This window comes from Conger conger, chromosome 6 (assembly GCF_963514075.1).
Source record: "Conger conger chromosome 6, fConCon1.1, whole genome shotgun sequence".
NCBI lineage: Eukaryota > Metazoa > Chordata > Actinopteri > Anguilliformes > Congridae > Conger > Conger conger.
This window is the reverse complement of record NC_083765.1, coordinates 25,204,802-25,220,165: the sequence shown is the minus strand read 5'-3', so window position 1 is coordinate 25,220,165 and position 15,364 is coordinate 25,204,802. Positions and strand designations below refer to the sequence as shown.

General features: G+C 44.0%; 1 protein-coding gene across 5 annotated transcripts in view; it reads left to right on the top strand.

Annotated features, from left to right (window-relative positions):
• Nucleotides 1-15,364, top strand: part of LOC133131379 (RNA-binding protein 47-like) — a 36,449-nt gene that overhangs the window by 16,117 nt on the left and 4,968 nt on the right. For 4 of the 5 annotated variants that reach the window (XM_061246707.1, XM_061246704.1, XM_061246705.1 and 1 more), the window contains 2 exons: nt 12,553-13,733; nt 15,003-15,209. In XM_061246707.1, coding sequence (XP_061102691.1) covers nt 12,584-13,733; nt 15,003-15,209 — 1,357 coding nt within the window. In that variant the 5' untranslated portion in view covers nt 12,553-12,583. The remainder of the gene's footprint in view (nt 1-12,552; nt 13,734-15,002; nt 15,210-15,364) is intronic. The other variant, XM_061246708.1, reaches the window with a different exon arrangement.

Below are 15,364 nucleotides of genomic sequence, written 5' to 3'. Positions count from 1 at the left end.
TACCATGTGTTATGGCACAATCTGTCAGCACATGAAATATGTAGTGCAGTATAATATCCAAGGGACATGTTTTGTTTATCAAATGTGGAGCAGAAGTGACAGCAGGTGAAACATTTTTGGTTGGCTATTGTTGCTGTGGTGACCATCACTGGTGTTGCTGTGGTGATCATAACTCTGTGAGTGCTCTGTATGAAGCTCTTTAACAGCCAGGGCCCAAGTGATTTTGTATATAGGCCTGTCTTTACAGGTTTGTTAGAAGGAATCGTCTTACTGTATTCTTCATCAAAGTTGTCACCAGTACAGTAAGAAGACTTAAGATAAGTTCAAGTAAATATTAGCTATATGTTTTCCCATTAATAATGTACTGAGCTTGACATGAGGGTTGGGTAACTGGATTTATATCTTTTGAGATCTGCAGTCATCTCCTTGCTGTGTTCAGTCCAGGGTGTTTCACAATATATTTTTTTTCTTCTTGAGTCTTGTTCAGACCGATCAATTTGGCATTTTGTCAACCTGTGTCTGAGGTCTTTTGTCAATCCATGCGTAATGCTCTTTTATCTTGCATGGCTGTGAGAATCAAAAAGAAGTACCTCAATTCTTACTGCCTTTGGTGGTCACCAATGCCTTTGTTATCAATGAACAACTTCAGCCCCCGCCCCCACCACAGTATCCATCACCCAACTTCAACCCAGGAACTTTGCTCTTTCTTTCCCTATCAGAGGGGGAGGAGGAATAGCAGAATAAGAGGGAGGGGGGCTTACCTCTTACCTTCAGGAACTTGCCCCGCCTCCTTTGGCATTGTGTAAACACGGCTGTACCTTTAGCTCATTCTGAAGTGAGCGGCTAGGTCACACAGTCTGAGAGCACCGTGGAGAGAGACCTGTGACTACAGTCCTGTGTGTCCCAGCAAACCCGCGCCTCTCCCCCCACTTCACTCGTGGTCCCAGGAGCCAGGTAGGGCCAACAGGGGGGGGGGTCTCTGTTCCCTGGATGCATCTTCAGCACTGTGGGGGGGGGGGGGGGGGGTATTGGCTAGTGTGAACCAGTATTTGGTCTAAGAAGTTCACCCACACAGGGGAGGGTGACCATGTTCTGGTGCAGGGTGGGTGGATGGCCCACTGAGTTTTTGTGAGATACAGAGGGGATTCATCTCGCACTGGAGGTATCCAGTGCCCCAGTGAGTGTTGTTGCATCTGTACTTGTTCAATGGAAAAGGTATAGGAGTGTGAGATCACTCTGGCGGACACCGGACCCAAAAACGAGAGAAAAGACTGAAATAAGCAGGATATTTCAGGGAAAAGGAAGTGTGGCTGTGTGTGTGACACCAGTGGGCGTAGATTGACGGGCTGTGGTGGATATCCTGTGCTGTGCAGCTGTGGGGTGATTAAGCGCTTGTGCAATGACAAACTGCTGCTGAAGCAGAGGAACCAGCCGGCCAGCGTGGTCGCACTTTATCAGAGATGTGTTTCAAATGCTTATTTTTCTTTGTCTTGTTTTGCCTAAGCACAGGTACCGTCACACCCTGCAGCTTGTCCTGTGGCATTTATCCTTTAATTGGGTTATCTATTCATATGAAAATGAACGTACAATGCTAAAGGCCTCCCAACTTTGTTTGCCAGTACAGGATCATGGGAATTGCAGTCGTTAAATTGTAGTAGGTGTGACCTAGCATGTTCACATGAGAAAAACATGCCTTTCCTGGGGTTCGTTTTCAACTACACATCTGATTGTCATTTTTTTATATAAGAAAAATGTTCTGAAAGGTTCGGGTCTTAGTTTTAACTCTCTTGTTGACTACAGGTTTGTTTAAATAGAAAGGTTAATTGAAACATTGAGTCATGCATTTATTTTCTGTTTCCTCATTCTTTTCCTTTTCTGAAACCTTTAATGGCAGTCAGGCATGGTTTTGTTGCTGTATTGACAGGTACATGTGTGTGTGTGTGTGTGTGTGTGTGTGTGTGTGTGTGTGTGTGTGAGAGAGAGCGTATGTGTGGGTTTCGGTATTGAGCCCCACGGACAGGTCTGTGGGGTGGTGTCGGGTTGGGCAGCTGAGCCACTATGTTCTGTGTGTTTGTTGTCAGGGTGGGACCAGGTCTCTGTTTGTGTTACGTAAAACATTAATGGAAAATGGCAGCGTGTGTTAAAGGACATTAAACATGAGTCACTCCTCCCAGTACCTCAGTGAAAGTTATTCATTGAAGCGGATGCTTTGCTAAATTCACTTGATCCGTGATGATTTCCTCCATAATGCACTTCAATGTTCACCGAAATTATAGTCTAGTGTAGTCTGTTTCTGGTGTTTCTGATGGGTCAAGGCCCGACCCAAACAGGTTCAGGTCAGTGGAGGAGGGGTTCTCTGACCCAACATACAAGGTCGGAGAGGTTACCTGACCTTATACTGAGTATTAGATAATCATGAATGACTGAAGGCCTACAGTGATAACTATAATCATCGAAACAAAGTTTAAATGCTTTAACATTCATCCTATGCTTCGTGGGCATTGTGTGTGTAATGGGCCAATAGAGATTAAGTACTTCTGCTCAATGTTACCTCCTTCTGAGGTTCAATCCTCCGGATTTTCTTTTTTTTTTCAATGTCCTAAATTAGTGTTGCAGAACACCACTGCTGTCAGTTACCCGTAATGACTGTTACATCACCATTAGTGTGTTCAGTTAAGACCGTTCCAGTCAGATTTGTGTGCGTCTTACACCTTAAAGGGTTAAAACACTGCTCCATATGCTGAGTGGTGAACAGTTGGGACTGCGGGGGTTGGGACTGAGTGTGTTTGGGACTGAGTGTGTTTGCGTGTGGCTGTCACTGCAGCTTCACGCCCCTCGAGACCATTGTGTACGTGGGGAGGAGTGTTTGGTCAGAGAAAAATCTTTATCAGGCTGACGGAATCAAGTGCAAACAATTAGCCAAACCAAAACGTGAAAAGACTACAGTGCTCTGTGCACAGAGCTGAAGGAAACAACAATGCCTCTGTTTCAGCACTGAGGGAATTAGCTGATTATCTCCCAGTTCCTCTGATCATTAGTTTTCATCATTTCACATTATTGTGAACATTTCCCCATTTCCTGCATTTCCATAATGATCATTGATTGGTAAAAATTGATTGTAGAGTTGTGCTCCAAACTTCTTAAAAGATTGTTACCCAAAAAATCTCACACATCACTGAACTTGATTACTGTTACATTTTTCTTCCTAGACTTCTACATGATTTCAAATCCTTAACATTCGGGGGAAAATCCCACACTCTGTCAACTGTTATCAGGTTCTAGATACTGCATTTATGGAAAAATCTATTCTAGAGAGAATTATAAGTTTGTGTTTGCTTCTGCTAGCCTTATTTCTATACAATAGTGTCACAAAAACACATCTTTAAGCATAGAAATGCAACTCTAAGTTCTATCACAGGTGAGCTGAAATTTTAGACAAAGTCAGAAGCCTCTTGGCAGTTTTGATTTTCAGCTGGTTATTTCTTTAAAACCCCTGGGATGTTTGCATATAAACACTCTACAAAGAGCTTTGAATTGTGTTGCCTTGCATTGTGATGTGTTGTGTTGTAACGCACCTGCTTCTTTCTGTGAGAAATCTGCCTCTTTCTGGACATTTCAGTCTTTCTGGAACTAATCATGTGATGGTATGTTGAAATGTGTGTGCAACTGAACTCTTTCATTTGAGGTTCTCTGTTTTTTTATTGATCGTTTTGATGATAACAACCTTAGGTGTCATCTATCAATGAAGAGTGATCACATGACCACTTTTACTGGCACATTGAAGCTCTGTTGTTTATCTCGATGAACACTAAGTATTTAGTGCAGTAACCATGATTCAGAGAGCCTCTCTGGGTTGAAACTCCTCATAACATGCATATAATGACCAACACATTATTTTGGCATTGTCAGATCTTCCCATCTGAATTCATTCATTCAACTTCCTTGATCATGTGTTTGAGAAAGAGGGGGGGAACATTTTGTGCCTTTCGTTCAGTGTGTGTAAGGTCACTGAATACGTGCTTGCGATAAGGAGCCCTGTAAAACCGACTTGTCAGATTTTAGCAACTGACAGACCGAGCTCAGTTCTCCAGGGGCAGCGTTGTCTCTATGGACATTCTAAAAGCGGATTTCACGTAGCCGGTGTCATCCAGACATGACTTGGTGGTGGGTCACATCGCGGCTCCAAGCAGAAATGAAACCGAGTGACATAGGAAATGAAACTGGTGTGAGGGAAGCTAGTAGCCTAGCATGTAGCCGTCAGCTCTCAGTGGTCAAGCTGCTTCTTCTAATGTCACGGTGAGCTGAGACTTCTAAGACACAGGAATTACATCCTCCTTTTATTTTGTCCAGTGTGAGAAAGCTACATTGCTGTGTCACCGTGACCCTCTGCCCAATTAAAATGCTTGTGGCAGGTTTCTCAGTATAAAGTGCTGACTCACTGCGTGGCTGGTGTGTGTAAAACTGTAGGCAGCCTACCTATCGGCCCAGAGCTGCTGAATTGCGTCACAGAAATGGGGCAAAGGACGTAAACTAGCAACCCCTCCTCTGTGTTGAGGGAAAGAGCAGCAGCCTACAGTTCAGATAAGTGGCAGTCAGGCAGGTGTGCTCTGCCAAACCTGCTCATGAAACTAGTCAAACTGGATCACAAGTGACTATGGTTTTCACTGCTTGAACTCTTGGAACAACTAAGGTCAACCTTGTTCAAGGTTGCTAAGGCATCCATGCAGAAATGGATTTGAACCCATAATCCTCAGGGTTTGGGGTAAATTATTCCAGTCATCTCACCAAGCACAGGTTGACCTTTTGCTACATTCACTTGTAGCTGCTTTACCACAGTCACTTATTACATTTATTATTTATATCTGGAAGAGTCCTCAACGTTGGGTCTACTCAGGTTCAAATATTAACTGGCTCTGTTGAGGCTCTCCGACAATTTACCTTTGACCCTGGTTTTTTTAACGTGGTCAGTGAATACCCCTGCTCCTTCCAAGCAGTTCCTCAGCTCAGACCATCATTGAGAGTTAATCTTTGACCTCTCGTAGTGATTAGTTAAACAGAATGAATTGTTGGAAGATTCCATCACTGACCGTTCAGCATTTTGTGTACTCATTATTGGCATCCTATCAGCATCATTCAGCTGCTACAGTACAGTCCCGACCAAAAGTTTTGTCGCATGAGTGGACAAAAGTGACAATTGCTAATTACCCAACTCTTAATTAGCTAATAAAGTTAGGAAACAACACAAATTAATCATAAGTGTCTAAAATTTATTAGAAGCTAGCAAAATGACATTTCAAAATTGTTACTAAATGTTACAGCTTGATAATGATCAACAGGCCAGTTGTGGCCGGACAAAAGTCTTGTCGCAATGGCCAATTCCAATTTCTAGGCCACAGTGAATAAGGGAGAAACAAACAAGGGGCTTGATTAGTCAGCTGTAGGTAACTTTGAGCTATAAAAGCAGAAATTTGACATTTTAAGCCATCAAGTTCATGCTCAACATTGCTTCTGTCAACATGCCCAAGATCAAACCAGAAACCAAAGTGCTGATCATCAAGAATCTCAAGTCCAAGTCTCCTGCAGACATCTTCAATGTGTCTAAACGGCAGGTTGAGAGGATTTGCAAGTGCTACCAAGAGACTGGCGACGTCCATGAAAGACCCAGGTCGGGCAGACCGCGCAAGACAACTGCTCGAGACGACAGCTTGCTGGTCCGACTGTCAAAAGCCAGCCCCATATCAACCGCCTCACAGCTCCAGGAGGAGTGGACGCCAGCAACACCTGTTTCGTCAAGAACTGTACATCGGATTTTTGATTGCAATGGTCTCCACGGTCGTATTGCTACCCAGAAACCAGCGCTAAACAACAGCTAAGAAACTGTGTTGTGTACGCCAAGGCCCACAGCCTGGCGGAAGGTTGGACAGCAGAAAAGTGGCAAAAAATTGATTTTTCAGATGAATCGTCAGTTGAGCTCCATCCCAAGCGCCGCCAATATTGTCAACGACCCTCTGGGGCCCCACGGTTCACCCAGAAGACAGTCAAATTTTTGTTTTGCTAGTATTTAAATAAACTTTAGACACTTATGATTAATTTGTGTTGTTTCCTAACTGTATTAGCTAATTAAGATTTGGGTAATGAGCAATTGTCACTTTTGTCCACTCATGCGACAAAACCTTTGGCCGGGACTGTATATTGATTTACCTAGCTTATTCCGATACTCAATGTCATGCAATAATAATGAACTTGCAATGCATTGAGATACTTATATGAACACTGTGCTTTGGTCAAGTGTTCCATTCAATGTGGTTGCAGTTCTCTGTGGTGTACAGCACATACCGCAGACACTGATGCTTCCAGCAGACATGCAGCAGTCGGCTGTCCTGCTGGATCCACTTAAATGAGCACATTGTAATTACGATGATCACCAGTGGACACAAGCAGACCTAAAAAAAAACACTAAATGCCCAATCAAATTTAAAAGAGGCATTTACCAGATTCTCCAGCTGCCAATTAAAATGTTCATATACTGTAACAGAAAAATGTACATGGACAATGACCTCATACATTTTTAATTGTTGATTGTATTTGGGAGGTTGTGCGATAGTATCATTTTCTGGCCCATATTCCAGTTGTGATATCTAACAGTCTCTCTGTACAGTCAATGACTGATTGGATTGTTGTATGTATTGTTGAGTAGAACACAGGGAAAGTGCTTGATGTAATGCAGAAAACATTTCCAAACATGCCTTTTACCCCTTTTGTTTGCTTAAGGGTAAAAAATGACCTGCCACTATGTTTAACAGCAAACAGAAAACCCCCTAAATTATGTTTTTTCAACTTGAAATTTGATGACAAAGTTTGTGATGAGTGGTTGTTTCTTCATGCAAATCAACATTTGTAATATGAAGAAATTATAGTCATAACAAGATGGGGGCTCCATTTTGAATACTTACTTCTTTTTAAGCAGAGGTAAGCAATTTAAAGCGCCATACACACTATTATTTATGTTAATGTGGACCGCTGGTAATTTTCTGGGACAACCCTAGATGAACTGTGAGCCCATGTAAGAAAGTTTAGAGCTGGAAAGTCAGTCAGAGTGGGAGTATCCCTGCTGTTGGCTGGGGCCGCGTGGGGGAGGGGGGCATGAGGACCAGGTCACTTCAGATCTCTGTTCCAACCCAGCCATTTCCCATCAGTGCAACCTTTTTCAGTGGAAGAGAAATTCCTCTCTTTTAGAAAAGCCGTTTTTGTTTTACTTTTTACATTTGTGTGCGCGCGTGTATGTGTGTGTGTGTGTGTGTGTGTGTGTTTGTATGAGCTTGTCTGTGTGTTTTATAATAAGGCCACAGGCTTCAACAATACTCTATCTTCAAATATCAGAACAACGATTGAATGTGGAACACTCAGATCAGTGTAAGGGATAACATCCTGGGTGTGCTCACCATCATGCCACAGAATGCACAAATGCTCATTGGCTAGCAGCTGTCCATAGCGTCCTCAATGTGCCAATGATGTATCCTCCAGCCTGCCCCGGCCATTTGGCTGGCCGTTTTGTTTTCAGAAGTTATGTGTCGTTGTCATGCGGACACGATGCTCTGCTGACGCACATCACCAGTGCTGTGGTGTCTCTGTACAATTCATGGTTTGGGTTCTGTTAGCATGGCTATATAAATAGAGTTTCGATGTGATAAGACACAACAAAACTATCAGCCTGATTGATTGGCCTCATTCCACACACACACACACGCAAACATACTCACACAATGGTTACATACCAGGAAGTAATTATATTTGTTCATTCAAAGGGGGAAAGAATATCCACACTCACCACCCTCTGACTCCACTCACGCAAAACTTTAGTCTTACTATTCTTAATAGGGGAAAACTACCTCTTTACACGCACCACAGAGTGACCCAGCAACTTACAGGTTTTCAAAACATGTGCCTGCATTGTGCTTATCCCTTAACTACTGGTGTGTGGGTGTGTGTGAGAGAGAGTGTGAGAGAGAGAGAGAGAGAGAGAGAGAGAGAGAGAGTGTGAGAGAGAGAGAGAGAGAGAGAGAGAGAGAGAGAGAGAGAGAGAGATTGTCGGTGGGAGTGCTTCAATTTTGATTATTATTCTGACAGAAAGATTGAAAATCTGTATTTCCCTGGGGGCCAGAAGGTTAGTTGTAGGCTACAGGTACGTGTTGGTGAATCATGCAGACACACAGACACACACAGACACACATTCCAGTAGACTCTCTCACACAGTCACTGGAACGCATCCTCGCACATAACATACATACTGTTTCCTCTGTTGCAGAAAATCGTATCATACTTTCACAGACATGAGCATGTGAAATAATTGCCTAATTGCAGCCTCACAAAACCTACGCACACTTTTATCCCCTCTTGCCAGACACCAGCAGTTGCTGAGGTTTTCACTTCATGTTCAGTGCTGGTCACACTTCTCTCTGGATGCTCATGCTCAGTAAACTCCACCGACCTTCTCACTTTCACTTCTATCTCTCTCATGACTTTATTCTTCTCCTGGGCTTGGGGTGAAAATGTGCGCCTCAGATGAACTCACATTCTATGAGATTTTATCTTTTTTCATTGAGTGTACTCACATGAGCATTTGTTATTCAGTATACACATCACACAGCAATGCATTCATTAATTGTCACCCTGGCCTGTTCTCTAAAAATCTGTAGATTTATATCAATAAGCATCCTAGAGTGTATTTCCTACCAAAGGCTTTTTTTGGTTACCATATTGAGCACAGACACATTAGAACAGGGCTGCCCAACCCTGTTCCTGGAGATTTACCATCAGGTTTTCATTCCAACCTTAACAAAGCACACCTCATTCAACAGCTAGAGATGCCACTGAGCTGCTGATCGTAAGATGGTAGAATCAGGTGTGCCAAATTATAGTTGAAATGAAAACCTACAGGATGGACAGCCCATACCTAGTGTATGCTAACTGAGGGCCCACGCAAAACCGGTTTGTGAATTATTGCTACTGTGCAACCACCCCTTTTAAAGGTCTTAAAATCCAAAGATTCTGATGGCTCTGGTTCATCATTGCTCTGGAACATTCTCACTGCCTGAACCTGACAGAGTGTAACATGCTCCTGTGGATTCTTCTTTTTTGCAAGTAGTGCTACACAAAGCTATTTAGCCACTTGCTCAACATTTAATTGATTGTTAGCTATATTTATAACCAAGGAGAATGACAGTTGTTGCAAAAATACCTTCCTCCACACAGCTACATGCCTTTGCATTCTGTGGAACTATGAGTCATGTCTACACCACTTTTGATTGGTGAGGTAACACTGGTCTGCCAGACAGAGGCTCTCATATAAATAATTATCGCAACCATGAAACCCATTCCTTGGATTGCATCAAGGGAGTAGCTGAAATTAGCACAATTAGCACTAATTATCAAAGGACTGGATGCTTTGGTGGGGCAATGCTGCAGCACTTAAATACCCTGAATACTTTCATAGCATTGAATGAGGTTGCTAGGTATCTTGTCTTTGTCAGTGAAGTAAATGTAGACAATAATGCTTCCTCAAATAATCAGAATGGTACAATGCCCTGATTTGAGGCACCTGACATTTGATAGAGAACAGAAAATGGTCCTGCACCAGCTGGTAAAAGTGTTAAAATACCAGTGAATCTGGTGGATCTGTAATTGTATGGGGCATATATTTGTCTGGCAGGGTTTGTGCATGAGCATTTTCCATTCACCACACCAAAACCCAGTAAGGTGTATATGGAATATTCTGGAACAAAGCCCGAGACAACATTTCCATTTCCATCAACAGAATTTGTTGAAGTGGAGATAGTTTTGTTTTTTTTACATAGAATTCTGGTGACATATTCCTGTAAAATCTCAGCTACTGATATATTCCTTGCCAATGCACATACTGGCCATGCTGAACACACTAGAAAGCTCCACACCCTATCGAGTGACTTTACATTGGTGTTTCCACATCTACTATAAGTACCTACACTTCTGTCATGTAAATGAGTTAGAGAGAAAATGGTTAGCCAGCTAGTTAGGATTAAAACTGTGTCTTTTGGGAAAAAAAGGTTTAAAATTAAAAAATGTGTGCAGGAATTTATGCTTCCTTGAAGAAGATAACGTATTACATACCTTTAGACCTGCAGACTTGCAGTTTATTTTGTAACATAGGTCATAATCACATGCTGGGAAAGCAGGCTTCATCACCCTGATGTAAAAAAGCTGATAAGTGAGATCAAGAGAAGAATGAAAACGTAAAGTAAGATAGAAGTCAGTTGTGACATAATAGTGCATGTCATGCACTATGTTGCTCAGCGTGATCACATTCCTCTGTGGATTTCCAGTGTGTGCGGAGGCATTAACCAGTTTTAGATCAGTTTTCCTCTTCCCTTTTTGTCTGGCTTTACATCCTTCTTCTAAGTCAAGGTAACAGTGGGTTCAAGGAAATTTGCCCCTCAGTTTTAGATAACCACTTGGTTTAAGATCACAGAATCTTGGCTCCCCCACCTTGGCCATAATAAGCCTTGTGATTGTAATGTCCTTCTGTTAAACTGTTCTTTCAAGCATTTTTGAGTTTTAGATTGTGCTAATTTAGTTCAGTAAAAAAACATCTTATGACAAATACTGGAGAAACCTACTGTCATATCCAGCAAAGAACAAACCGTAAACTGAAATTTGACTGTGAATTTCATGCCCGGGTCTGGAATAATGTCCACGAGAGGATGTGCGCACTATGTTGCTCTCTGCGCTGAGCGATCCTTTTCCAAATATTAAACGAGTTACAAAAAATGTTGCTCTTATTTCTGAATTTCTAATGATACAAATTATGCAACAGTTGAAATTGTATTGATTTTGCCACCAATCCATTTATTTCCCAGAGGCTAAACTCTTCTTCAGCCTAACTAGAGTTTCAGGCTTAAAGTAGTTTTTACGTTTTCTAACACATGAAGCAGCACAATCCAGCAACAAACATGCTATAACGCAATGTACAGAGTTACAAGTTTAACCATGAAAATGTCTTTGTAGAAAGGACTGGAACTATAGAAACTGAATTGGGGAAAGAATGAAAAGGTATTGAAAAAGGGGCATGAGCGTGACTCAGTTTTTGACTGGTGATTCTTCAGAACATTTTCTTATTTATTTTTGACTTGTCAGTTAGCCCCCATGACCCCAACTACCCCCAAATCCCTCACACCCTTCCACATGATCTACAGCAGTAAACCTTGAGCTTATTTAAAAGGCATTTATAGGCCCTCTGCATCCAATAAAAGGGCCAAAGGTGGAAATGGTGACAGCACCATAAGGTGATAAAAGGAACGGTCAGATAAAAGCATTATCCTCCTGTGTCCCCGGCAGGGAAAACAAAGTTTACATATTTACATTTTTGACATCATACAAGTGTCATGGCTGACATGTCACAGCGAAATTATTAGCATGAATATTTTTTAATTTATCTTTTTACTATGTTTCAGCATAGTAGAAAACAGCATATCGTTCTTGAGATTAAGACTGGAAAATTGTTTTAGGATGTTAAAACAGGAGAGGGTTGTTATGATTTTTTTTTTCTCTTTTTTGTGGGCAGCAAGAATACTTACAAGTGCAGTCAGTCAGGAAGCGATAAAACATTATCTGGAGCAATCATTAATCCCCATCTGAAATTGCCTGGTGTGAATGATTGACAGAGACTTTCAGTAACATCTAACTTGTGAAGGATTAAAATGTTGATGTCTTTCAGCATTTTACAGGTAGCTGGTATTGCACTTTTATAGTAGTAGACTTTAGCCTGATCTTCTGTGGTCTCACATCAACTCTACTTGTGTAAGTCACAAATGGGGCTTCAGGCCTCATGGGGTGAAAAGACAACTGGCTTCATATGTAAGCCATGTTTTTAAAGGTATTGAGGAGGGCACATGTTTGTACATCAATATAAAATCAGTGTATATTAGGTATTTATTAGGCTTCTTTCTTAGACTTATTGGTCTTCTGCTGCTGTAGCCTATCCACATATGAGGTTTGATGTGTTGTGTGTTCGGAGATGCTCTTCTGCAAACCACTGTTGTAATGCGTGGTTATTTGCGTTACTGTCACCTTCCTGTCAGCTTTGACCAGTCTGGCCCTTCTCCACTGACCTCTCTCATTAACAAGCTGTTTTTGCCTGCTGAACAGCTGCTCACTGGATGTTTTTAGTTTTTTCAGACCATTCTCAAACTCTAGACTGTTGTGTGTGAAAATCCCAGAAGATCAGGGTCTGCAGGGTCTATGGACCCTCTAAAAACAGATGTGTCAAAAACATGTTTAGTTAAGGACAACACATTTTGTGTTGCTTTCAACACAGTCTGTGTTAAAAAGCCACCCATTGTAACACGTAAATTGTGTATTTGCAACAAAATATTTGACACAAAATGTGTTGAAAGTAACACAAAAGTAGTGTTGAAAATGTACAGATTATTTTTGAATGTATAAGGTGTCTAATAATGCCTACAACAGACACCTGTCTTACTCCTTTGGTACTTTTTTGTCTGTCTCATGTTTGCTCAGGCCCCAGATACGATTGGATGGTATCAGCAGTATGACAGCAGAAGACTCCGCCTCTGCATCCGCTATGAGTAACCCAAACCCCTCCGGATCTAAGCCCGTTGCCTATGCCCACCACTCCCCCGTCCCAGAGGGGGTGACCGGAGCCCCTAACGAGGCCGCGCTGGTGTCGCTGATGGAGCGCACGGGCTACGGCATGGTCCAGGAGAACGGCCAGCGCAGGTACGGACCCCCGCCCGACTGGGAGGGCTCAGTCCCGCCGCGGGGCTGCGAGATCTTCGTGGGGAAGATCCCGCGGGACGTCTACGAGGACGAGCTGGTGCCCGTGTTCGAGTCGGTGGGCCGCATCTACGAGATGCGCCTGATGATGGACTTCGACGGGAAGAACCGGGGCTACGCCTTCGTCATGTACACCCAGAAGCACGAGGCCAAGCGGGCCGTGCGGGAACTCAACAACTACGAGGTCCGCCCGGGCCGACTCCTGGGCGTGTGCTGCTCCGTGGACAACTGCCGCCTCTTCATCGGGGGCATCCCCAAGACCAAGAAGCGCGAGGAGATCCTGGAGGAGGTCTCCAAGGTGACGGAGGGCGTGCTGGACGTCATCGTGTACGCCAGCGCCGCCGACAAGATGAAGAACCGCGGCTTCGCCTTCGTGGAGTACGAGAGCCACCGGGCGGCGGCCATGGCCAGGAGGAAGCTGATGCCGGGCCGCATCCAGCTGTGGGGCCACCAGATCGCCGTGGACTGGGCGGAGCCGGAGATCGACGTGGACGAGGACGTGATGGAGACGGTGAAGATCCTGTACGTGAGGAACCTGATGATGGAGACGTCTGAGGAGACGCTGCGCCAGACCTTCAGCCAGTTCAACCCGGGCTGCGTGGAGCGCGTAAAGAAGATCCGCGACTACGCCTTCGTGCACTTTGTGAGCCGCGACGACGCCGTCCTCGCCATGGACAACCTGAACGGCACCGAGGTGGAGGGATCCTGCGTGGAGGTCACCCTGGCCAAGCCCGTCGACAAGGAGCAGTACACACGCTACCAGAAAGCGTCCAAGGGTACCACCACTACCGCTCCAGACACCTCCCAGCCCAGCTATGTTTACCAGTGCGACCCCTACACGCTCACCTACTACGGATACCCTTACAGCGCGCTGATAGGACCCAACAGAGACTACTTTGTGAAAGGTTAGACTTTGCATTATCTTCTTCCACCTTTGACTTTGCTGTGTTTTTGAAGGGATGTTGGTGACTCTGTGTTTTGCTTCAGTGTTGAATGCATAGACATCTTCTAAACAGCTGCCAATCGTTCTGATGATGTGGCTGTGTTTTAATGAAAAGAGAAATCACACTAATTCATTGCCTAAATTGTGAAATCGATTAACTAAAAAGAGCATCTTGGCTGTCTTGACTGGCCTGGTTTAACAGTACTGATTTACTGTGTTGGTAGGGGGAAATCTATGGAAAACATTTGAACACTTTTATCTCTGGATTTTTCCCTTTCCTCTTTAAAGTCAGCCCCAATCAAAGTGCACAAAAATATCTTCTTAGCTCAATAATCAATGTCTGTTTTTCATACCATGCTCAACAAATGAAAGCATCTGCTTGCAATATGACCTCTCATGAAAACTCTTCTACGTTTCCTACACCTACTCCTCATCGCACCATTGGTGTTAAATCCAGGGACCACAAAACATGTGCCATCAGTAAATGTCACTGAACAATACTCAACCCTGCAGTGCTCTGATCACCTGTATTATGGTATGCATTTACCCCTATTGCCAACAACGTGATCAGCAAGCTTTACATTATGGCTGAGCTCCCCTCAGAGCCAATCTCTTCACTTCACTCTCCAGGCTGTAGTTGGTTACTGCAGTGCTCCCTGGGTAGTAAAGCCCCACCCAGGGGCTCAGCCTGGCTTGGCAGTAAAAGTTACAGCTACGTGCATAAGTGATTGTGGGTGGATGTTTCAGTCACAAATGACCTTCTTAACCGCTTTGAAAACACAGGAGAAGGTCATACCTGTTTGAAACCTCTACTTGCTATCCAACTTTTTATCACCTTGCACAGGTGCACTTTAGCACAATGTCTGCACCATAAACATGCATATGTTTTTCTAAATATCGCGACATTTGTTTCTTTTTTCGGTGGCAGCTGAAGAATTGTGCTAATTATCAAGTCCAGGTGATTGGAACAAACAGACTTTTTCTTCCTGAGCCTGGACTTTCTACCTCTGCCTAACTTGGACTTCACTCGACCCAGAAATAAAAAGGATTAACATTAAAATGAGCATCTTTATACTAAAAAGGCATCCCCAATCCCCAACCCCCCTCCGACCCACCCAGGACTTTTTGCGAAAAAACCAGCATGACAGCCAAGCTCTTTACAACTAAGCAGGACGTGTGAGCAGGGGCGCACCCCTTTCTGAACTGGTGCGTGTCCCGTTTGTGTCTCCAGCAGGTACCGTAAGAGGCCGCGGGCGCGCAGCCAGCGGGAATAGGACCCCGGGGCCCCGAGGCTCCTACCTGGGGGGGTACTCAGCCGGGCGGGGCATCTACAGCCGTTACCACGAAGGGAAGGCCAAGCAGCAGGACAAACCCTACGAGCTGGTGCCCAGTCTGGAGCTGACCCCGGTCAACTCAGTGGGCATCAAGCCTGGCACAAGTTAGTATGGGGCTCCGCCCCTGTCCCCTTTAGCCCGCTCACTCTGCCTCCGGTCCCGCCCTTTTACCTCCGTGCTCCGCCTCTAGCCCCACCCCTTTTTTACTCTCGGTTTCCTAGAAGAGCTGTTGTCAGTTATGTTTGGTTCCTCTTTAACT